General features: G+C 45.4%; 1 protein-coding gene across 1 annotated transcript in view; it reads right to left on the bottom strand.

The window, feature by feature from the left end:
* Positions 1–1989: 1989 nt before the first annotated feature.
* Positions 1990–25362, bottom strand: part of ALOX5 (arachidonate 5-lipoxygenase) — a 52701-nt gene continuing 29328 nt past the window's right edge. Inside the window, exons 5-14 of the mRNA XM_073352987.1 lie at positions 18401–18507; positions 15413–15585; positions 14385–14531; positions 14097–14300; positions 13656–13742; positions 11569–11747; positions 9506–9627; positions 8065–8165; positions 4675–4845; positions 1990–3894 (exon numbers count right to left, since the gene is read on the bottom strand). Coding sequence (XP_073209088.1) covers positions 3715–3894; positions 4675–4845; positions 8065–8165; positions 9506–9627; positions 11569–11747; positions 13656–13742; positions 14097–14300; positions 14385–14531; positions 15413–15585; positions 18401–18507 — 1471 coding nt within the window. The 3' untranslated portion in view covers positions 1990–3714. The remainder of the gene's footprint in view (positions 3895–4674; positions 4846–8064; positions 8166–9505; positions 9628–11568; positions 11748–13655; positions 13743–14096; positions 14301–14384; positions 14532–15412; positions 15586–18400; positions 18508–25362) is intronic.

Genomic DNA, 25362 nt, shown 5'->3' on the forward strand with positions numbered 1-25362 from the left:
TGCTGCCTTTGGGCCCATGGGGCAGCATCCTCAGCCCAGCTGAAAAGTGACTAAGACCCCAGCGCTCGTGGCTAAGAATGGATGCACGTCTCCCTGTCACAAGGTGACACTGGCCCTGTCTCTTAGCCATACATGCCAATTGGGCAAATTAATTGGGTTTAAATGAAGGCACCTGGAGCCTAGGGAGTGAGGAGCCATGGTAAGGCAGGCTGGAAGTTTAAGCTAGACAAATTCAAACTGGAAAGTTGGTGTAAATTGTTACCAGTGAGGGTAATTAACCCTGATATAATTTACCAAGGGTTGTGGTGGATTCTCCATCATTGGCAATTTACTAAATCAAGACTGGATGTTTTTCTAAAATATTTGCTCTAGGAATTAGTTCGGGGCAGTTCTCTGGCCCGTCTAATCCTGGATGATCACAGTGGTCCTTTCTGGCTTTGGAATCTATGAAGCTCCAGCAGCTACAGAGCTGATCATTGTACCTTGGTGTGAGAGCCCCCAACGGTCCCTTGGTTCTCTGTTCGCAGCGGCTCCTAGCACCTGTTGCTGGGTCCCTGGGCCTGACCCATCTCTGTAATGTCAGTTGAAAGGACCTGGATCAACTTGGTGAGCAGGAATCTAATAACCATCTTTGTAGGTCATTTGGTTGTTAGCATATGAAGAGAAAATGTAGGGCATTCACTCGCAAGTCAGTTTGCACCTGTGACATTCTCTCTGGTGCCAAGAGGGAGGATTGGGGGGAAAAGGTCAGGTTCTAGGTGTTTTGCCAGTGTGGACACACATCACACTCGTCATTTAAAAGGCTGGGGAGAAAGTCTCCACTGAACGGCATGGTTTATGCACTTTTACTTCACTGGTCTGAAACAAATGAGGCAGGAAACTTCTAGTTCACCTTCATGTAGCAAGCCCCCAACCAGTTCCAAACCACTGGACACAGGTGGAGGCCCATAAGCCTTTGGCTGAGAGAGAGAGAGAGAAGGTGCATCTGGGACTGAGGATCAGAACTGCTCTGAGCCAGTGGGTGAGGAGAATTCCTCCGGTCCACTGGCTGGAGGCACAAGTAGGCTGAACACTTGGAGCATGGTTCTCCATAGCAGCATATAGACTCTTATACTGACTTGCTTTCCAGTCCGTAAGGAAGGAACGGTCTCTTGTCCAGATGTGCTCCAGCATCAACCAGCTCCCTGGACTCTGGAATGGGAGCGCATCAGGCAACCTTGGTTCTGCTGGGGTTGGATCAGACTGGCCATTATCAGTTCAGTGCCAGTGCTCTAGGTATACCTCTATTTTTATCCTCCCTCAAGTGCCAGTGACAGGGAACAGGAGTTGCAAGTGAATGACTGTCTCCTCTGCTTGTTTTTTAATTTTTGTAATTAAAGAAATACAATTTTTGACAGTGCAAATTAGTTTCATAATCAGAATGCATGCACCGACTATACCAGAGCGCGTAGTATCTGCAGTATTTCCTAGTGTAGCTTGGTTGTAGTTTGTTTTGTGCAACTTGCCCACAAAGACATCTGATCCCCTGATAAATACCCCCCGATTGCTAAACAAAGACATGGCTTTACTCCTGCAGTCATCACTTTTTAGGTACTGTGGTCAAAGAAAGGCACATCAACTTTAAATATACTATCGCCCAGCAGGAAGTGGTTTTATCGTCTGCATTTGCTGATATTATTTGGTGGGGGGAAAAACAATTTGTAGTGTAAGGTGCATGAAAGCTATTCGGCTTTCCCTTTCCACAGACCAAGGTGGGGAATATGCAACATAGCAGGATATAAAACATACATGTTTTAATGGCACCGTTTTCTAAAATTCATTGTTAATAGTGAAAATGACCATATTTCTTTAACTGCAGAAGCGTGACTGTCTCTAAATTGTGAGCTGTACTAATTCATAAAGTGCCTCTCCATCTGTTGGCTTTCGGTATATATGGATCCTCTGTAATAGTTGATCATGGTCGATATTGAGAAATAAAATATTCAGACCTATTTTCTTGTTCAATTTTATTCCATTAACAAAACAGACTTATCTATGGAGAATACATTCAGTAAGGGCACAAGGGTATATTTCAGGCAACAAAGTATGGGAGAAATAACCAAGAGTTTTATTAACAAAAGCACAAACCTTCCCTTTATGTTTCCCTAATCTCATTTCTACATACATTATTACTGTGTTTAAAAAAAGAGTGGACCAACTTCATTCATGGTGTAACACCAATGAGGTTACACCACAAATGAATTTAGCCTTTTGTATTGAGTTTCTTTATAACCAACGGTAATCTCCATTTTCCAAGAAGTAATTTGCAAAAATGCATAGTGCCATGCAGTGGCAGCCAGGTCACATATTATTCAAGCCTAGTGACTTCAATGCAGAGCAAAGCGGAAATGTCGAACTGTGTTAGATGACACCAAATAGCCCTGACACAAACCAGTCCAGGGGCTTTTCACACACTAGTCCCACTCCAAGCTCTCAGACAGAAGTTGTTCTATTTATTGATTCGACACTGTGAAGATCAAGGTCAAGGTTTGGGGTTTTCAGCTAAAAGGACATGGAGGCAAAACACATATTGTTCCATGTTCCTGATCCTCCTAACACTTAGGTATCCTTATAAGTGCGTGATGGGGGAAGGGGAGGGGGCGTTTCTGCAGTTTATATACATGCACACAGCCAGTGAAGCTGGTCTTAATTACTCAATGGTACTGACAAAAAATAGTTACTTAACGAAAGAGGCCTTCTGATAAAGATGGTGAACGGTGCTGATGGGGCAGACATTGAGAAGCTGATTTCAGAGGCGCTGGGGCCCTTCTATTCCCATACCAGCCCTCTTGATCTACCACCTCAGATTTTTATTTCTAAACACTGAGCCATATTGTACCTAAACTAAACAAAACAAAAAAAAGGAGAACCAAACCCTGAAAACGACCCACCTCAACCAGGAAACAAACTGAGCAAAAGCACTTCTCAGTCTGCATTTATTGCTTTGCTAGCAAAAAGTCTGTCCATACGCAACAATACAAAACATCTGTTGAAAGACACTGAAAAGAGAACTTTTAAAATTTCATGTAGAAAGACAACACCCTGATTCAAAAAAATTACTGAACCCTCCTTTCATATGAGACCACACCACTTCATATGAAAGCACAGTGATATTTTCTGGCTTCTATTTCTGGTTCCAAATCAGGAAGTTTATGATTAAGATTAAAAAATACACTGCAAATTGGATTTAAAAGCCCAGTTTTAAAAAGTGAATTTGCTTTGTTTTGTTCCTGATGTCACCATCATTTATTAAAACAGAAAGAATTAAAATCTAATTTACTTGCTGCTCGTGATGATGTGTATTTTCACTAACCAAGCTGAGTGAAACGTGAGATATGAATAGACCAGTCAGTTTCTGTGTTCAGTCATTTTCTAGTCATCCGAACTTTCCTGATCTCCTGCACAATTTGGCTTGCAAACGCTGCCGGGTCTGAAGATTTGTAAAAGCCTATTTTTAAAAGACGAACTTCTAAACACATTTGAACTGATGTTTCCTGATAATAATTAACTTGTGAAATGATTAAAGTAATAACCAAACTTATTTTGTAACTCAAAAACCACTCAGGGTCCACTCTGAGTGAGGTCCGAGTTGCTTCTTGTTTTGCTGATGGGCCTGCTCACGGGTGACGTGTGTCATGGAGCTTTCCAAACCTTCAGCCTCTCATGGAGCTCTGCTCAGACAGCGACGCTGTTGGGGATGCGGTTTGGGGAAAGGTAATAGTAGGGTAGTTTTTTGTTCTTGTTCCGTTCAGTGATGACGCTGACGATCTCATCGAGGTCCTTGCAGAATTTCATCATGGCCTGCTTCACCGGCTTCTCTACAAAGTGCTCATCTGGGTACATACCCAGGAACAGCTAATTGTAGAAGACACAAAGAGATCACTCTTGGAGCAGGCTGGAGATAAACCCTGGAGCCCCAACTGTTCTGTCTAAACGTCCCATCCTGCAGTAATGCAACCCTCTCTCCTGGGACACATCAGCACAGCTGCTAGAGACTTTGGTCTGTTTGGATTCTAAAGAAAAGCCGCACAACGTACCCTTTTGCCATCATGCAGCTCCCTGCTTTGGGCAACTACTCCAGAGTGTCCCTAGGAGGCTTCCATTGTTTCACCCTTTGAGTTGAGGCTCTTACAGAAAGGTATCACTGTACATACCCTCACTCAACCCCCATCCCTTCAAAATGTGTTCTCCAAACCTGCATGGATTTGGCCACACAGCCCCTTTGCAAGGTAGGTGAGTATCATTATCCCATTTACAGAGGAGGAAACAGGCAGTGAGAGGCAAAGTGATTTGCGCAGAGCCAGGAACAGAACCCAGATCTCCTGCTTCCCAGTTTATGTGGTTTTGCCATGACCCCCCTTCTGCCCTCTCCCAAAACTCTAGGTCACTGTACCCTCTTGGCTGGAGCCATGGTAGAGACACAGTAATTGGCAGTGCACAGCCCACTTGCCAGTGGGACCGGCAGGCGTGATATCACTGCCCAAGTCGTTTGAAGGATTGAGGTCACAAAACAACCAGTTCTGTGGTTCTACAAGTAGTCAAGTGAAGAATGTTAACCCCTTCCCTGCCTTGTGAGATGAGTGACCCCGGAGCAGTCACACTCCTGAGAGAGAATAGACAAAGTCTCGAACTTACTTCGTTCTCCTGGAACTGGCTTAAGGCCCAGACAGCTCCAAGATGCCAACAAGAGCGACCCCTGTCTGGCAAGCTCTCGACAATGTGCTCAATTGTGACTGTCCCCTTTTTTGTAGGGGGAGGCTGCCGCATGGTCGGAGGGGAGTTGGGAATCCAGGAACACCAGTCATACTGAGCAATGCAAAACAAAGCAAGAGAGTGCAATGAAAATCACAACCATCAGCATTTAGGAAAGTCACTAATACAGCATTATCGTAGCCACGTAGATCCCAGGATATTAGAGAGACAAGGCAGGTGAGGTCATATCTTTTTTTGGACTAACTTCCGTTGGCGAGAGAGACAAGCTCTCTTATACAGAGTTCTTCCTCAGGTCACCTGAAGAAGAAGAGTTCTGGGTAAGCTCGAAAGCTTGTCTCTCTGGCCAACAGAACTTGATCCAGGGAAAGATATTACCTCTTCTGCCTTGTCTCTCTGGTGTCCTGGGAGCACATTGTCAAAACCAAGGAAGATTTTGCTTCTTACTGTGAGTCTTTCCAGTCCCTCCAGAGCAGAGGTATACTGGCCTGGGATGTTTGGGATACTGAAAGCAATCTACTTTATACAGTAAATTGATGCTATTTTTCCTGGCTGGGCACAATTTTTAATTAGGTTCTCCCAGGCCAAAATGGGTCTGCCTACATGAAGAAAACAGGGTGTGTGTGTGTGTGTGGGGGGGGGGGGGATAGCAGTGGGGCTGGGGGTTAGAGTCAGGTGACTTGAAACACCCCGTCACCTAGTGTAGATGCAGTTTACCACGTTTAAAAACATGTTAGCCTTGGCTGTAGCCTTGACTATCCCTCAAAGTTATAAAAGGACAAGGTAATAGGATTTTAAAAGGATTAAATTGTGTCTACACTAGGTATTAAGGGGCATTTTCAGTCATGTTGGTTAACTTGAATCAACTAACTGAGTTTAGGAAAGCACTTTTTTTGTAGTCCAGACAGACCCACTGGAAGACTCTTCAAGTCTGGTGAGACACTTAATTTGTTCCACGTAGGTGATAAGGGGAGATTATTATACATTTTGTTTTCCAAAGCTGTTCAATATTGGAGAATAAAAGGGATTCTAAAGGTAGGCTGTTTTGTGGTGGGTATACTGCCAGCACAGGTCATGCTGGGATACCCGTTATCATGAAAGAATATATAAACATAGGAACAGCAATACTGGGTCAGACCAAAGGTCCATCTAGCCCAGTATCCTGTCTTCTGACAGTGGCCAATGCCAGGTGCCCCAGAGGGAATGAACAGAACAGGTAATCATCAAGTGATCCACCCGCTGTCGCCCATTCCCAGCTTCTGGCAAACAGAGGCTAGGGACACCATCCCCACCCATCCTGCCTAATAGACATTGATGGACCTATCCTCCATGAATTCATCTAGTTATTTTTTGAACCCAGTTATAGTCTTGGCCTTCACAACATCCTCTGGCAAGGAGTTCCACAGGTTGACTGTGCGTGGTCTGAAAAAATACTTCCTTTTGTTTGTTTTAAACCTGCTGCCTATTAATTTCATTTGGTGACCCCTAGTTCTTGTGTTATGTGAAGGAGTAAATAACACTTCCTTATTTACTTTCTCCATACCAGTCATGATTTTATAGACCTCTACCATATCCCCCCTTAGTTGTCTCTTTTCCAAGCTGAAAAGTCCCAGTCTTATTAATCTCTCCTCATCTGGAAGTTGTTCTATGCCTCTAATAATTTTTATTGCCCTTTTCTGAACCTTTTCCAATTCCAATATATCTTTTTTGAGGTGGGGCGACCACATCTACATGCAGTATTCAAGCTGTGGGCGTACCATGGATTTATATAGAGGCAATGTGATATTTTCTGCCTTATTATCTATACCTTTCACAATGATTCCCAACATTCTGTTCGCAGTGTACCACGATGAGTCCCATCGTGGGACCTAAAAACAAGCAAGTGTCTCAGTAAACTTTAAAATGGCCTGAGATCCACTTCCTCATTGGTTGAGGTTATTGAACTTTTAAAAATTTTACCCAACGTGACCTAAGAGTCTAAGTCCCATTGACTTTCCATGAAAGTTAGCCTTCTAAATCCCTTCTGAAAATGGGACTTAGGCATGTTTGAAAATTTTACCCATAAATCTAAACACTGTAGCCAAAATGTTCAAATCTGGGACCCAAGTTAGGCACCAAAATCCATATTTAGGCACTGAAATAAGTGGCCTTCCAAAAGGCACGGTTCCCATGGACTTTGATGGCGTTTGCAGGTGGCTAGGCGGGTATTTTAGCATAGAAGGGCAACTGAGCATGTAACCATACATTTAAAAAAAAAAGTTCCCAGTCCAAGCCACTGTGGCTGCACATCCCAACTGATATGAGCACTATTCTTCTTGAAAAGAACCTGTGAACCCCAAGCAGGAAATGAAGGGGTTAATGAGGGTCCGAGAGGCCAATTAACCCACCTGGATGCATCTGGAGAGTGAGCCAGGCTTAATTAAAGGTGAATCTCAGCTGCGGAGGAGCTGGCTGGTTGCCTTAAAGACTGGCAGGCTGGGGTTGCTGCAGGGAGAAACTCTGCAGTCACTCTCTGGGACTAGAGAGTGGAGACAGTGGGAGGATCAAAGAGGAAGTCTGGGAGAGAGTTGGCCTTGGGACCCACTCCTGAGTAGAGAAGTCTGGCTAGAGGCCCACAGAGACATGGAGCAGCTGCTGGGGGTGGAGCAGGCTCCGATGGGGAGCCCTCATACTGGACTAGACTCCTGGAAGAGAGCTCTTTCAGGCGTTAGATTGAGAAATGAAAAAAGGCAAGTCTGAGGAAGGCAGAAGTTGGTTTTAAGATTCTGCTGTTGGTTTGGGATTATGTTGGGAGAGTCCAGTGAGTCCTGGCCCTGAGAGAAGGGTGAACCTAGGGATGCAGGGGGGAGAAGGCCTGGGAAAAGACCACAGCAGGAAGAAGCTCAGGAAGGAAGCTGGGGGTGGGTCTGAATAAACAGACCCTGCCTGCTCACCAGAGGGTCCCTGGGCTGGAACCCTCAGGAGAGGGAAAGCCTGGTGTCTCCTACCAGCCACTGGGGAAGGAGGCATGAAGCCCCCCCAGATATAAGGGGATAGGGACACTGGAAAGCCCTGAGCCACGGGTGTGCAAAGCCCAGAGGACCCAGTGTCGGGGCCAAAGACTGGACATAAGGAGATTGGACATTTGTTAGACTCCCTGGCAGGGAGGGGATTAAACATGACCTGGCCAGGGGGCTGAGTCGCGAGAGGAGGCGGGCCACTGTGGGACTGGGGCGATGGTCAACAGGAGACACCCCACGAGAAGAGAGCTGCTGCTCCACACCCAGCCATGAGGGTGGTGCTCCAGCAATGCGTCCAACTCTTCTACACCCGTACCTGACCAAAATTCACAGCCGCGTGCTGGGCTGACGCCGTGAATATCGCCACAGTGAGATATTCCGATAGCTTCTCACGGGTCTTGATTGTCTTTGGAAATCCTAAAAGGCGGAGGAGAAGAAAGCTGGAATTAAGGTTTGGATCAGTTATGGCGCACCTGAGTTATTGGCCAGCGGTAGGTCAAACAGTGCACCGTTTTCTGGTCCTGGCTTCTGCTACTGATCTGCCGGGTGGCCTTGGGGCCTCTCTGATCCTCAGCAACCCATCTGTAAAATGGTGGATACACTGGCCCACCTCACAGGGGGCTTTTAAGACTTCACTGATGTTTGTAAGGCCCTGTGAGATCCTCAGGTGAAAGGTTCTATATGAAGGCAAAGGGTGTTTTTATATTTAAAAACAATTCCACTCTATACCTTCCGACCAGGCCCCCAGCAGCTAAGGACATGAATGAGAGCGGAGAACTCTCAGCCATTCCCCTTTCACCTCAGTTCACAATGCAAGCTGAGCTATGTCTAAAAGGTCTGGCGGGTAAATGACCTAGGAAGCAAAGGGACAATGATGTGTGATTAGCCTGAAGGCAGCATTTAAGTGATGGTGGGAGGTGGCGAAATGACCATTCTAAACCTGCGTGGGAAACAAGGGGAGGAGGAACAGAAATATTCACATCAGACACCTTTAAGACTAGGTATAACCAAGTGGAGCTCCAAAGAGGTGATTGCAGAGAAAGCCACACTTTTGTTAACCTATGGGAGGCAGCTGGCGGTAGAAAAGGGAGTAGAGGGGTCTCCTGTGCAGAATGCTCTTCCCGCCAGCACAGATTTCCCCACCCTTCTTTGAGGCCAGACTGTGGAGGGAGGGGGAAGGGGAATGCATATATAGGGTGGTGAGACCAGAGTCACATAATCTATGGGCAGATCCAATTCCAGCCAGCTACTTTCAAGAACGGGGAAGCAGAGAGAAGAGAAAGCGAAAGTGAATCCAGCTTTGAAAGCGTTGAGGGTTGCACACCTCCAAGTGTGGAATACCTTAATAGCAAGGCAGCGATGGCATGACACTGGGTGAATCTGAAGGGCAGGGAGATACAGGTATAGCCAGTGCCCTCCCTGCTTACAGCAGGGCTTGGACTAGATGAATCGAAGATGCTTTTCTATTTATTATATGCATTGTCCTGAGGCCCCGACCATAATAAAGGCCCCATTGTGCACAAAACTATACCTGTCCCAAGAAACTTACAAACCAAACAGACAAGATGGAGCCCAGTTATCCCCAATGTACAGACAGGGAGCTGACAGACAGATTAGAACCCAGATCTCCTGAGTTCCAGCCCAGTGCCTTAACCACAAATCTGGGAGGGAGGGACTCCAAGGCTTTGGGGTGCGTCACTTTGAGTGTTGGCTGGCACCATGGAAGTCTCAGCCCTGTCCAGGCTGACACATCTCACCTGAAGACTTGTTACCGTTCATTCCATAGACATAGACGTCTTTGACGAAGGCCTGGAGCTCGATGTCCTCACACACGACCTCATCGCTCTTGTAGTAGATGTCAATCACGTCCATCATGAAGCTTCAGCCACAGCAAGGGAACAAAGAGCAGAAGGGAAGCCCTGTCATTCCCTGGAGACCCTTTGCCGAGGTGTCTCAGAAAGCACATCAAACATTGCACTGGCAGGCGGGCACAGCCGCAATCTTCCAAACGTGCATTTGCTCCCAGGACAGGAGGCAGCAGAGGGTGCAGGGCTCCATGATCTCAGAGGGCCTCATTGATGGCAATGTGGCTTGGGTGGGGAGTCCCTCTAGCAGCTCCAAGTCATCTGCAGCTATGGCATTATCTCTGGCCTTTGCACATCTCCTTCAGCCTGCTCAGAATGACATCACTCCCTGATTCCCCCACCCCTGTTCTTTGACTCCCTCCATTCATTCTCTCTGGCCTCCTCAATCAAGTCTGCATTTCTTGCCTTCCCCTTTGAGGCTCTACTCCTGCCTAGATCTCTGATGACATTTCTTCACACTCCCTTCTGCCCAAATCTCCCTTTCTCTCCTTCTCCATCTTTACACTCTTTTCCTGGAGCTCCTTCCTAACCCGGTGCACTAAGTGATCAGCCTCTCTCTATTCCAACACTTCCATTGAACTCCCTCCCTCTGCAAAGGCTGCTGACACAAAGTGCTCTTAAACAAAATCCTGCAACAGCTGGAGATAAAGCTCTCCAAATTCTGCACTTTGAGAGTAGAGAAACTGAACTACTCGTTAACGAAGGATGATTCACTGAGGACCAGATTCTGACACCCTCCCCCATGCCATTTAGCACCTGCAAGCACTCCCATTGGCTGCCATGGGGCTATCAATGGAGTAAAGTACTATTCAGTATTTGTAATGGCATATAAGCAAGATTAATCAGTAAAGGGGAGAAAAACACCACCCAGCGCATCAAGAAAATAACCGCATGAAAGTTGGGACTTCCTTGCCTATCATATGGGATCTAACAGTGCCGGGATACTCAAGATAAACAGCTGCCAAACCAAGAGCTGAGCATGGGAGAGAAGAACGTGAACCGGAGTTTCCAAATATTATGACTATTAATAATGTGCACTAATGCTTTTCATATGAAAGAGTCCCAGCAATCAGTAAGATAAAGATCTTTACTGAATTCACTTGAAAAAGTCATGTGATCAGAGACGAAAGGGCTTTAAAAAAAAAAAAACCTAAAGGGGGAAAAACAAGAATTTTTGAAAAGCAGAACATGAGGGAGAACAGCCATATGAATCAGTCAGTTCTGCGAGTGTGATTCAAATGACTGTGTGAGAATGCAACTTTTTACGCAGTGCATCTGCCCTGCTGTGCGTGTACACAGTCCGAGCTGCTGGCAAAACTCAGGCCTTGTCCACACGAGAAAGTGGCACTGGTTTAACTTAAATTGCTTTTTAAACTAGTGCAAATCCTGGTGGGGATCTGCTTTCAGTTCAAGAGGGCTTTAATTCAGTTTAGCTGAAGCCTAGTTTGGTTTAAGCCAGAATAAGTCACTCTGAAACCAAAATAACGGCCTGTCCACACGTGAAATCACAACTCTCTAGTGTGAATGAGGCCTGTTGGCCCTGCAGAGCTAACAGCTCTGGGACAGGAAGATGAATTCATCCATCATTGACAGAACAGTTGATTATGTTCCATCTTGTGGACAAATTCCACCCTCGTTTAACCCCGTGCAAACCTACTGAAAAGCATGTGGCTGCACAGGTGTCTCTGGGGGCAGAATTTGGCCGGCAGAATCTCTGTCGCTGGTCAAGACACACAAGAAGGAAAGTACCTGGCATGACTCCCAGAGCCCAGGTTCAATTTGCAGGGCTGGCAACAAACTTCCCACCTCTCTCGTCTCCCCCCGCCCCCAACATTTTTACTTACAAGAAAAGACAGGCAGGTTTGATCCAAAGTGACAAATAAACTGGAACCCCAGGATGGAGTTTCTGCCCCTCCTTTTTAGAGCAGAAGTGTCACAGACACAGTGTCTCTTACCTCTTGATTGCCTCCCAGACTTTGATGCCATCATCCCGATAGTAGTAATATGGAATATCTTCCTTGCTGTCCATCCCTTTGGCTTTGATTTCCATTGGGAAGCAGAGGGAACTGTAGGTAAGTTCTTTCATTGCTCGCTGGACCATCTGCACATGTCCACCTCCGCCAGTGGCATTCGCCTTCAGTGTAAAAAACGAGACGCAAGAGCATTAGGAGAACATGGCTGCCCTTGCCAAGGCCTCACACGCTGTCTTGTCTGCCTCCCAGCAGCTGGTATGGGAGCAGGTCCGCACATTTTTCTGCGGGAGAAACTCAAACCTCCATGCGAATTACTATTGGCTTAGCCAGACTGAGTGAGACTGCACATTTGGGTTTGGCTGTTTCACACTCATTTAGCGGATAATCATTCATACCCAGGGTTTTTCCAGACTGGTTTTCTCCCACGTATAGCATCTCCTAATAATACCTTTCATTTATTGCCAAAGGATCCCAAAACACTTTACCACACATGCATATGCACACGCACCCCAGAATCACCTGGCCTGTCACTAGAACACAGTCACTTCTGGGGTGGAACATGCCAGCAGCTTAACCGTGCACCATAATCGTACACAACAGTTTACGACAGGAGGCGAAGATGGATACAGCATCCAATTCGAGGGGTGGTAAGGGTGGCAGTATGTAATTACTCAAACTGGAATTTGGCCAAAACAACTGGATCACATCTTACGAAATGTGCTATGGGACCAAATCAGAAGTGGCCAAGGCTTCAGTTTACATCTCATGTGGAAGTATGGCATGCCCGTAACAAGCTGCATCATAACAGCATCAGATTAAATATTTTGAAAAAATGTTCTTCCCTCTAAGTTTCTCTCTGTCTAACATATGGCCCCACCACCTTCCTATCACTCATCTTATATTTACTGAATTCTAGCTGCTTTTTAACCTAATCATCTGCATCTGACCCCAAATGGAAACTGCTCTCAGTGGAGGCTCATTTATTGAAAGACAGCAAAATCATTATCTGCAAGCATCCCAAGCTGCAGTAATTCACACAACACTTATCTCATTTTCATTGGTTACCAGCTGGCCTCCTGCCTGCCTGATTCTCTGCCAACATAAGGCTGGGTTTTTCCTTCAGTGAGCAGTTACCTGTGAACTTCTGCGTGGAGTTGCCTGCAGTGCATACATGATGCGGTACCACAGACACGGTGCTGAGAAGTTCAGAGCAGATCCAGCCATGCTTAGCTAGTGAGATCTGAAACAACTGCAGTCCAAAGTGGAATGGCTGCAAGTTGATAGCAGCAGCAGTTCCAAAATTCATCATCACAAAGCCATGACTCTACTGTTTTTTGCAATTCAAGGAAATGGTGGTCAGGACTGACACAGGGGACTGGTGATCCATAGAAACCTATCTTGCTTTCAGCATCGCTTCTAGCAGGGTGTTTAGTGAGACCTGGTTTATCTCCTTGTCTTATCAGACCCTTACACTATTTTTCATAAACAAGCCAGTTTCCATGCAAATAATTAAACACTTCAAAAATGAAGTCTAAGAGCTACATTTAAATAACGTTAACTTTTGGGCACAAACAACACAGCAATGACATCTAGTATTCAACACACAAACACCATGAGTAAATATCTTCACAAGCGCCTAAAGTCCCATTTTTACTTCTGAAAATGGGCCATAGCCTCCTAAATCACTCAGGTGCTTTTGAAAATTTTACCCTACAGCCCTATAATGTACAAACATACCATGTGTTTGCCTCTATATCTATAAAATTATACACGTCTGCATATAATTTTGTGCATCTGTATATGCACACATGCACTTGCATATTATCTAAGCTCAGTTCACATAATCCAAACAGCCATTAGTGCCTATGATTACTACAGACCCCATTCAGTTTTGAATTGGTCAATTAAAGGTGAAAGGCAGTATCTTCATGTTGTCTCGTGCAACTTTTTGAATATCTAGCACAAGAAAAAAACCACAGCACAACAGGGAAGGGAGTAAGCCTTACAGTCAGAGGAAGGGTTGCAGGGAAGTAGACGGGGGAAGGAAAGCAGAAGCATGATTGTCTCACCTTGTCAAAGAGACCACATTCACAGATGAGCTGCTCTCGGGCTTTGGTGTTGATGGCTATTGTGAAGCGCACATGGGGTACCAGGAGCTGTGTAGGGAAAGAGAAATGAGAAAGGAGCACAGTTTGATTCACCCTTTATGATTTCATCTCATAGCAACTGTCTGACAAGTATAAAGACCTGAAATTCCAGACTTTGATGTGATGTCACCTTGGAGTACAACCAACCAACCAACCAACCAACGAAACTAATACAACTTTGTTTTCTCCTGGTTCTTCAAAATATTCAGCCCACAGAAAGGAGAAAAGTGCCCAGAAAGCTGCAAACCTTTGTAAGTTTTGAGCCACTGCTTCTCAGTCAGCCCTTGTTGAAACAGAGGGATCATCTCTCCGGCACATGCTCTCGCTAGAATCTATTATTATTCCTTGAAAGCAATTACCTACCTTGAAAAGGGGGTGCACAGCAGGCAGCTGCCGGAACATGGCTATACCAAACACTTCTGAAATTAAGTGTGTCCGCAGAAGATGGGTCACCGTCTGATGCATGTGGAAATCCGAAGAGCGAACCCAAATTTTGGCCAGTAACCAGTCGTATTTGTCATCTGACGGGAGGAAAATGGGATTGTCTGGTCCAGGAGTTTGATTGATCTGAAAGAGTTAAAAAATCATTTTTTAAAACACTGCCCATAACAATGCACAGTGTGCCATTAATAGCTCAGACAACAACCATACCTGGATAGCGATGGGCACTATCTTATCCTCCATGTTCTTATACAGTAAGCAGATGGGTGCAGACAGGTACTGTAATGTGCAAGGGTCTGTTTTGTTGGCATCAACACCATCCAGCAGTTCATAGTCCACTAGGAAAATGTTCCCTTGCTGCAGAAAGAGAAGAGGGGGCAATACATTTAAGCAGAGAGGGGGAAGGGGGCACAGGAACCGACTCACCAGACCAGAGCGTTCTGCCTCGGACAGTCTCAGATGCTTTGGAGAAGGTGCAAGATACCCCATAGTGGACTATTACAGAATAATTTGCCCATGTGGGAAGTTTCTTCTAACCCCCATCAGGTCAGAGGTTGGTTTATGCCCTGTAATCATAGGCTGGCAGTTGGATCAGGTTAGCCCAAGCTGTGCTTCGTTTAACTTACCATTTAAAGACCTAACTTCTTTCTAGGAGGGCTGTTTGCTTTACTGACGTGCATCTTGCTGGGGCTCAACAGCTTTTTATCCAGCTTGGCTTTTCTTATGCATGAGATACGATGATCATTTGTAGAATACATTCGCCACATCTCTGTGGTACTTGACCGGGATCAACTGGGTTGAGTCCGCACAGTCCAACATTCCCAGTTTGCTTTAGCAAAGAGTTATGCTCTTTTTAGGCATTTGCATTATGGTCACTTGGCACGTGCCATCACATCACACTGCCAGCCCAGGACAGATTATATACCAAGAGCAATGGCTTATCCCCACCCCCAGGTTTCTTTGCCATTGCGACTCCACTCTGCATGATGTAGGAGAGCAATTTCTCTAATAGGAATTGGACTAAAACTTGCCTACTCAATACTCAAACTGTAGGTGTTCGCCGAGGAAGTGAAAAAAGTGAGCAGAATTGCTCTAGTCTCAAAAGTTAGCTTTGCCATTACAAACCACATGAAAGAAGATAACTGAAACCATGCCAGGATAGCACAGTGATTGGAGTGTTGTTATAAATATGGAGAGACAAAGTGAAAGAACGAGTCAATGCTCATTCAATGCTGTACCTTTATTTCCTCTTCCAGAGTCAGGTTCCTTTCCAGACTGCATTCTACCATATCGGTGGTAACTGGAAGCTTTTTGGGTAGCTCTCTGCATCTTTTGATCATTACAGGATTGCATCCATTCAGGAACTGGTATCCAAACATAAAATCTTCCTGCCAGTGCTGCATCACGTATTCTGAAGGAGACACAAGATGACAGAACAAGGAGTAATGGTCTCAAGTTGCAGTGGGGGAGGTTTAGGTTGGATATTAGGAAAAACTTTTTCCCTAGGCGTGTGGTGAAGCACTGGAATGCGTTACCTAGGGAGGTAGTGGAATCTCCTTCCTTAGAAGTTTTTAAGGTCCTGCTTGACAAAGCCCTGGCTGGGATGATTTATTTGGGGATTGGTCCTGCTTTGAGCAGGGGTTTGGACTAGATGGCCTCTGAGGTCCCTTCCAACCCTGATATTCTATGATTCTATACAGCACCCATATCACTACCTGTTGATGGTTTTTGCATTATACTGTGCACAGACCCTCACTAAGTAAATGAGATATCCAGAAAAGGATTGTTTTTCATGATCTTTTGTGTCCTACATGTAATAGGGATTTATAACAGACACTCAAATTAAACTGCCCTTGTAGATAATAAAATATCTTCACTGTTCATTTTCTGTTCTAAGCTATTGCACACTGTGTCATTAAACAACCACTCTGTTCCCACCCACTTGTGGCTGCATTTCAGTAGGGAGTGAAGCAATTCTTGAACACAAAAAGTTTGCAAAGCATTTTGGAAACCTTTTGGTGCTGTAGAGATGTAAGATCATTAGGTATGGGAATGAATTGTAACCATACATAGAGATTCTGCATCCACTTGTACTAGATTAGGCAACATTACACTAACAAAATGCAAAATTCATTCAGCCTTTGTATTTTTTGCCATTCGATTACTTTTGTGTTGCCCTTGCTGTTTTCCACCATTATCTTGTGTTGTACATTTCATAATGCCATGCTGCCATTCCAGCCAATGAAACATGAGAAAGGAACACACAGTATTCAAATTTCAACATCAGGTTACATCAAAAGAAAGTTCAGTTGATGCCTCATGGGGGGCGGGGGGAGATTTCCAGGATTTCTTATTTTCAACCAGACAGACATTTTGATGAAAGCTCCTTCTTGTCTACTCTAGCTTAAAGCAAGAAGACCACAGACATATGGAAACATAAAGATGAATGGATCTGAAAAGTAATATATTTCGAGACAGCAATTGCTTTCTACCAGAAGTAAAATATTGTGGATTGCTTCAAGATTATATTTCCATCATGTCTGCAAATTGCACCATGATTTTGTATCTACACTGGAAGTTGGGATGAGGTGGCAACATTTCTCATGTTTGGGACAGAAACCATGGGATTGCAAAGAACAGTAACTTGAACTCATCCTCATATTGGTCCTGATTCTGCAAACACTTACACATATGCTTAGCTTTAAGCAGGGGAATGGTCATATTAAGCATTAATCCTAATTAAATCAAAGTCAAGAACACACACAAATGTTTGTAGCACTGGAGAGCCTTATTAGGACAGAAAAGTTATTAGTTAATTTATATGGCTTTCATTTATAATAAAGTAAAGTACTTTAGGAAGCAATCTTATGACATGTAACAAAATATTGTAATCAGGTTGTAACAGCTCTGCATGCCCTTTGTGGCATTGTTTCTTGTATTCAAGGGATCAGAGGCATTACCCATATTTTTGTTAATTCCCTTTTTGCTCGACTAAACAGTTAATAGCTTCAGGGAATCTATGTATAAAATTCTTAACTAGCACCTGAGGAAGTTTAAAGGGACACCATCAATTTAAAAAACCTAAACATTTTTCTGTCTGAAAATTTTTTACCTACTATTGTTTCAAGTAACAGTGGAGATTATTACAATTAACTGAAAGGGATCAGAGAAAATGTGTTTTATTTTGGTATCTGACAGCACTTGGTGTAGAGTCAGTTTCACTGTTTCCCTTTCGTGGTCAGGGAGGGCCGTTTCCCCTGTTTGTGTGGGTCTTTCACACAGCAACACAAAGAGAAAAACGTAAAACAAATGTGATTGTAAAACCCCAAACATTGGCAGGAGAACTTGGGAGCGGGTGTAATCATAGAAATATCAGACTGGGAGAGGCCTCAAGAGGTCCTAAAGTCCATCCCCCACACGTTAAGGCAGGACCAACACATGAAACTACTTGTGATTCATTTTTGGAAAATGACTAGATTCCGGGTAGCATTTTCACAAGTGTACTTAGGTTTCTATATCCCACTAATTTTCAGTAAGAATTAGGAGCCTAAATCACTTTTGAAAATGGGGCTTTGGTTCTCTGGCCTGGGCCAAGCAGGATTTCCATAACAGTCCCTTCTAGCCTTAAATTCGATGAATTTGAAGTGTAAAGTTTTCAGAAGTATCCAAAGGACAGATTTACAAAGGTATCTAGGCATCTAAAGATGCAGACAGGTGCCTGATCAAAAGCACTTGAACAGGTTACGTGCCTAACCCTCCTTGAAATCAATGGAAGTTGGGTGCCTGACCTGCTTAACTGCTTTGAAAAGTCCCATTAGGTGCCAATGTGGATTTTCATGTACCTAAATACCTTTGAAAGTCTGTCCCTAAATGACTTAGGGACTTTTGACAGTGTTCATAGATTTCCTAAGAGCCAGAAGGGACCAAAAGTCTGGCCTCCTGCCTAGCATGGGGCAGAAAACCTCCCCGGGGGAATCCTGCCTCCAGCCCAGCTATTTGTGTTTGAAGTAGCGCCTGATTTTCGAGTCGAGGGGTGTCCCTTTGGCCCCATAAACTCGAATTCTAACTGCTCATCTACACTGTGAGTTTCAGACAGCGTGTGGCTGAGGCAGATCAGAACAGACCAGACGCTCAGGCGTGAGCCACTTCCGTTCCAGTTAGTACTAAGAAAGGGGAACAATTAGTCACTCTATGAAGCAAACACCGACAAGTGAAGACAAACCCACCAGAGATTGTATTGCTGATTCGGACAAAGATCTTCTCGAAATCTGCAAAGTCACTCCAGGAGGACTGGAACATGTGCATGAACCGGTTGACATAAAGATTCTCCATCCTATGGAAAAGATGACAACACTAGAAAGCCATTTGCAGCCTCCTCATTAGCCCTTCTTATACTTCTCCCCTTACCACACACACACAGTAAATTTCATGGTGGTGAAATGTGTGACATTATCCTCTCTAAAGACTGAACTCTGCTGGGCTGCATCTACACCCATCTATAGAACTGTGTTCAAATATTTGGTCTCAAAATTTCCCCCCACACACTCCCTCTTGGGAGAAAGAAAAAGGCAGAACCACACGTGACCGATGCTAGCCATGTCACTTCATCCATGGGACGGGGCTCGGGTGCTGGGCGCAGAGAACCTGAATGGAACAGACTGGGGGGGGGGTGCTTAGGAATTCTCTCACTGGTACGTTGGCAGTCCAAATCCATGCCACATTGTTTAACCCGATCAACAGCAGGTCTAGATGGCCTTGTAGTAAAAGTGCTATCAGAGCGAAGAACACCTGCCACTGGTAGCACTGGGGAGAGGCATTGGTGTTAGACCAACACTGGGAGAACTGTTGAAAACATTTCCTGTAGATGAGACACTATTTATCTAGCTATGCTAAGTACATCTATGGCCCCTCATCACTGTGGAATCTGAACACCCAACAACCCTTAATGGATTTATCCTCACAACTCCCCTTTGGGGCAAGGCAGTGCCTTAATCCTCATTAAACACAGGGGGAAGTGAGGCCCAGAGTGACTAAGCCATAGCTTCTCAAAGGGATTTAGGTGCCTAGCGCACACTGATTTAAATGGGACTTAGGCAACTAAGTATCTTTGAAGATTCGGCCCTAAGTGACTTCCCAAGGTCACAACACAGGAAGCCTGTGGGAGAGAACACGCTTGAAGCCAGGTCTTCCAAGTCCTAGATCAGCCCCAACCACCTTGCCTGGAATTTCACTCAACCTGGTCTCCAGAATACAAGCAGCACCAGCAGCCGCAGAGCAAGTTTCTCCACAGTGTCCCATCAATAAGCCTCAGCCCTAGAGCAGGAGGGGAGGGAATTCAGCTCCTGTGCAAATTCAAGAGACACCCCGGGGGGTTTTCGCCTTCCTCTGCAGCATGGGGCATGGGTCACTTGCAGATTTAAACTAGTGTAAATGGTGGATTCTCTGTAAGACATTAAACCATGATTTGAGGACTTCAGTAATCCAGCCAGAGGTTAGGGATCTATTGCAGGAGTGGGTGGGTGAGGTTCTGTGGCCTGCGATGTGCAGGAAATCAGACTAGATGATCACAATGGTCCCTTCTGGCCTGAAAATCTCTGAGCCTATGAGTTTAAGGTCAGAAAGCTCCACCAGATCGTCTGGTCTGATCTGTATCCCACAGGTCACTAGCATCACCCAGCACCCACACACTAAACCCAGCAAGTGACATTAGTGCTAATTGTAGGGTGGTGTATGATGTGGCCAGCTGTCTTCTGGGGAGTGGACTAAGGGTGGAGTTTTCAATCACACCTATGTGATTTAGGCACCTAACTCCCTTTGAAAATCCTACTCGTCCTGGGTAGGTCTCAGCATAAGAGTCTCATGCTTCTGGACACAAGGTGATTATTGCAGGAGCTACAGAGGATCTTCCCCTTGTGCCTATTACCGAAAAACCAGGATGTGTTTGTTTTATGGTTACCTTCCTCCACCCCCCGCCACATTCCTCTCTTCCACTGCATTCTGGCTGACCTTGTGGCCTGTCAGCTCTCTGGCCCTTGTCTTTACAACGGGATCCTGATCTCTGATTGGGGTCCCTAGATGTTACTGCAGTAGAAATAATAGTATGCCCATTTTGTTTTGCCTTCATCTGTAACAGGTATGTGCCAAGGACAGAGGCAGGATACTGCAGTCAGAGGACCAATCGTCTAAACAAGAACCACAACCAAAACCTACACCAGGAAAATCTAATCTCGGAGTGGTAGAAGAGGGAATGCTGTCAATGGGTGTAATCTAGTAGAGTTTAAGCGAACTAGCCAATAATACATCATGTGGGAAGCCAGGCCAGTAGATAGCATTCCTCAGTCTGGCGCTGACATTAATAACTGGCTAAAAGAGAGGACGAAGAAGTTATAATAAATGGCAACATAAATTCATAAAACAGGAAGGGTGGGATGCATTGAGAACTCTCTGTGTTATTCAGTCAGTGGGATAATGTGATGCTCTATTTAATTAAGTGAAAATCTCAAGAACCAAATAATCTGATTTAAGAAATAGTCTGAATGCAGGCCTGGAAGTCAGACTCTCCCCAGTTCTAATCCCAGCTCAGACACAGGCTTCCTCTATAGCTTTGGTCAAGTCACTTCACCGCTCTGTACCTCTGTTTGCCCACCTATAAATAGGGATAATCAGATTGACTTACCCCATGGGCTTAAAGTTAGTGAAGTGCTATGCACATGCAAAGCTTTAGTATTATTAAAAAGAAATCACTTCTTTCAACTGAAAGGTGAGGAGCAGGCTGGACTGGAGGAGGGCTTTGTCCTGACACTGGGGCTGGAACGGAGGGGAGGCTTTGTGCTGACATTGACAACCTGTTGAGAAGAAACTGACCAGCAACACTAAGGTGAACCAGGCAATGGACAAGGGACGTCTGCGGAGACTACCTGAGGATCCGAAGTAACAGCTTGTGGGAAAGTGGCCAGAAGAGTGAATTCATTGTCAGTCAAGGCAGATTCGTGCCCCTAGACTAGGACAGCACTAGACACTGCCAGGGAGGGCAAAAGGCTGGGGTGGCAGGAAGAAATAGTTTGCAAAAAGGGCCCTCAGAATGTGATGGCAGAAAATGAGGCAAAAGAAAAAGAAAAAAGGTGCTTGGCTGCACTGGGAGGGGAATTTATCCATGAATCAGGGAGATAAGATGCTGAACAGGGACAGGTGTGAAACAGTCCATTTGCTTCTGGGTATCAAGATTATAACAGAAGTAGTAACAAGAGGCACCTGAGGGTGTGCTAAGAGGGAAAGCTGGTGGATCTGTGTAGCCTGGAAAAGGAGGTGATTTACAGGACATCTGATCCTAGTTTATAGGGAACAGAAAAGATCATACAAGGACCAAGAGAAGGCCCTTCTCTGAGCATCAAGAAGGGAGACTAAAGCATGGACATGATTTTAGGCTAAGGCCGGATAACAGGAAGGGCTGCTTCCCCCAGAGGGTCATTGGATGAGTCTCAGGAAGAAGCAAGAAGTGAGCAGAATTATAAGCGAATTTACAGTCCCTACTTGAGAGCTGCCATTCCAGTTTAAACTTCCTGTCCAGCCAGACCCAGCAGGTTCTAAAGCTCTAACTAGCAAGTTAACAAAGCACTTAACTTTACAAAGCTAAATAGGCAGAAAATCATTTCAAACCCTACTTGGGTTGCCAGTTTTGGCTGGACATATTCTTGGAGGTTTCACCACATGACATAATCTTTAATTAAAGACACATCACATGACATAATCTTTAATTCCTGGAGGGTTGACAACCCTAACCCTACCAAACTGCAGCTACCTCTGGGGTGGAACACTGTTGCTTTTTAACAGTGCACAGCAACCACACATGATCCAATAGTTCAGTTGAAGATAGGAAGTGCAGAATATCATACCTACTTGAAACTGTAGAAGGAGAAGAGGGAGTGAGAATGTAAATCCCCAGATGGGAACAGGACACCAGGATTAACTCCCATATACTTCCATGATGTGCCATGGGATCTTTAGATTCTATAGGTGCTTTTGCATGAGACATAAAACAGAAGGCAAAAGACAGCACCTCTAGCAGCAGTGGCTCCTTCTGGAGCATCAGATCAGTACAGATGCTGAAGGAACTGTACCACCTCCAGAATTAATACCTCCCTTCATATTTTTTCTGGCATTGTAGGTCTCCCACCCAGGTACTCACCTGTCTTGATCCTGCTTAGATTGGGAGAGGCCAACATGGAGGTGGCGTAGCTGTTGAAGAGCTGAATAAACGAGTCCAATAGAGACATTAAAGCACGTTTTTTCCAGAAGTGGCCATTGATTTTGGGTACCCAACTTGAGATCCTTGGGCCGGATTTTTCCGAAGGTTTGAGCACCCATGTCTCCAGCTGAAGCCAGTGTGAGCTATAGGTGTTCAAAACCTCTGAGACTCAAGCCCAAAGCGCATTTAGGTTAGGCGTTCACAAATGGGGGCACCCAAAATTCAAAGCTACTTCGGAACCCTGGTTGTATGCGACTCCAACATACTGACTGGACAAACCCACTTTGCATTCTGAAGAATGGAGCTGGGGTTCTCTCCATAACTGTAAAGTCTTCTCCCCACACCTGGGTTCTTATGAAGTTATACACGTCACTCCTAATGATGCCAACGGGCGTAACAAACTTGAATCCCGAGGCAGCGGGAGGAGAGTATATAACCCAGAGAATTGAAAAGGAAATTATTGGTCTCCGAAGACTCAAAACTAGCACGAGGATCCCAACTGCAGAAACAGTTATTTCCAGCTGCCTGCTTACACTGATGCAACTTGCAATCATTGTGTAATGGACGGCAGCCTCCTCTACAATTCCTGGCTTTCGTCTAGAGCATGAAATTACCAGGCCCCTTTGCTCTGCCACAGGGAGAGACATGCATGCAGCCATGCTCAGCTATTTAAAAGCCAGTTCACTGGAAAGGAAACCACACTGCTTCCTCTTCTTGAACAACTTCCCCCGAAGATACTCGAACAAAACTCGTCTCTCCATTGGCAATCAGGGCACCGCATAGGAGTGAGGTAGACGTGGCTGGGAATTGTTTGCAATATGGCATCTTCACATCCAGGTTGCTAGCCCAGCACAGCCATACACTCTGGGACTCTGGAACAGAGTTCAGGGCGAGCCTTGCCGTTTGCCAGACCTCCACACCTTCTAGATTAGCCATCCTGTGCTCCAAACACCGGCTTACACATGACTTTCCTCAGTAACCTCCTGAGATTGAGTTCAGTTTTAAATGTTCCATGTGATGGTGCCTACACCATGGGACTATTCCATAGTTAGCACATTTTCCCTTGGCTCATGTTCACCCCATTCCTCCCAGTTATACCCTAGCAGTTGTACTCTGTGCTTACAAACACCCTTCACTGCCTTTCTCTACAACACAGACCCTCACCTGAACACTAACCCTGTCGTGGGTTTTCCAGTTCTGGGTCCCAGCCACTTCCAGAGACAGGCATCCCAGCCCCCCAGCACTGGGATTTTATTTCTTCCATAAAAAAAACTGTTTCCCAATTTCCTTTCCTTGCATGTGTTTGACATATCACATTCCTTCTGAAGGAACAGCTGCCTTAAAGATTTACGTTCCTAGGAAGTGGGGGTAACCAACTGGAGATGCTAGCTCTCCCCACTCTTCTAAATGCTCTGTGTAATTCTTTTCACTGTTATCAGGATATCTGGTAACATGCTGCAAATACCACAGCTGGCTTTCACATGTGGCTGCTCTTACTATGTCACCAAAGGGCCCTGCAATGTAGCCCCTTGAGGTTGGGGAGCAGGCATCTTGCACTAGCATAGGTAGCATCTCCTTGTGAATATGTGCTTTAAAAGCTTGTAATAACCTGTGCAACAGTTAAGGGAACTGGCACTGATCCTAATAATAATAGAATAAGGAACAGGTTCCTGGACCAGGGCTGGCTCTGTAATGCCTCTTTAGGGGATCCTCCTGAATGCCTTCTTGAGCATTCACAGCCAGTGTCTGGACTGAGGGAGTAGCTGCAGGACCTTTTGCCAGTTTCTCTTGCATGGATCTCTTTCTGTGGGGTTGCCCCACACTTTGTTCCAAGCCCATGTCGTGACTATATAACACTGAGTTGCCTGTTCTGTGCCAGGCACTGCTCCCTGTAGAGCAAGCAAACATCATAATACCATCCTTCCTGCAGGCTTCTCCAAACGGCATAGTTACAAACACGCATGGAGCCTCCTCCCTGACTTCCCATGAGACTGGGAAGGTGAGCCACAGAGCTGACCTAGGCAAAATGTTCGCAAGTAACCCCGAAACCAGAAGAGGCTTGCCTGGTTTCATCACAAACGCTGAACTCATCGTTGGTTTGCTTGTAGCTCTGCTAGAGATCATTCAGAGAGCTTCCGAACCAGCCTCAGACTGCAAAAGGTGTCACTTCCCTTGGATCCAATGCAAAACCAGGGGCACAGAAACTGTTTTCACTAAGCTTCACAAGCTAAACCCCAGTGGTATCACAGACTGGAACAGCCAACTTTCACGTGGTCTGGTTAAGCATCAATGATTCGCACGTTTCAGCCACCAGACCCAATTATCTGAGGAATCCCATACCCCACGCTATCAAATGCTGGGCTTGGAACCCTGGTTTTACAGTCCCCAAAGCTCTACCACCTGAGCTAAAGGAGAACTCCCCTAGCTGTCAGCAGTAGCAGGTCCCTTCCCCTAACTTTGGATCAGGCACTAGAGCAGAGTATTGCATACTGCTACTCACATTCCTAAGGACACAGAGAAAGCCAGTGGCAGATCTGAGAACAGCGTTTCTGGGGTGAACTCCTGATACCACTGAAGATCCCCACCCCCTTTAACCACAGAGCTCAGTCCCCCTCAAGAAAAGAACCCAGTACTCTGCTCTAACCACCAGAGCGTGTCTCTTAAGCAAAATATTCAGTGCCTAAGTGACTTCACTAAGTGAAAGCCCATGGAACTTGGGCTTCTAGGGACTGCACTTACAAGGATATTTAGGTGCCTGAACATGCTGCTTTGCACCTAGTGGGATTTATGTAAGCATCTAAATGGGTTAGGCACCTAAGTCCCATTGATTTCAAAGGGAGTTAGACACTTCTAAAAATCCCACTAGGCATTTGTTTGCATCTTTAGGGGCCTAAATACCTTAGAAAATTTGACCCCAGGTTACTTAGGTGCTTTTGAAATGTT

Source organism: Lepidochelys kempii, chromosome 7, assembly GCF_965140285.1.
Source record: "Lepidochelys kempii isolate rLepKem1 chromosome 7, rLepKem1.hap1, whole genome shotgun sequence".
NCBI lineage: Eukaryota > Metazoa > Chordata > Testudines > Cheloniidae > Lepidochelys > Lepidochelys kempii.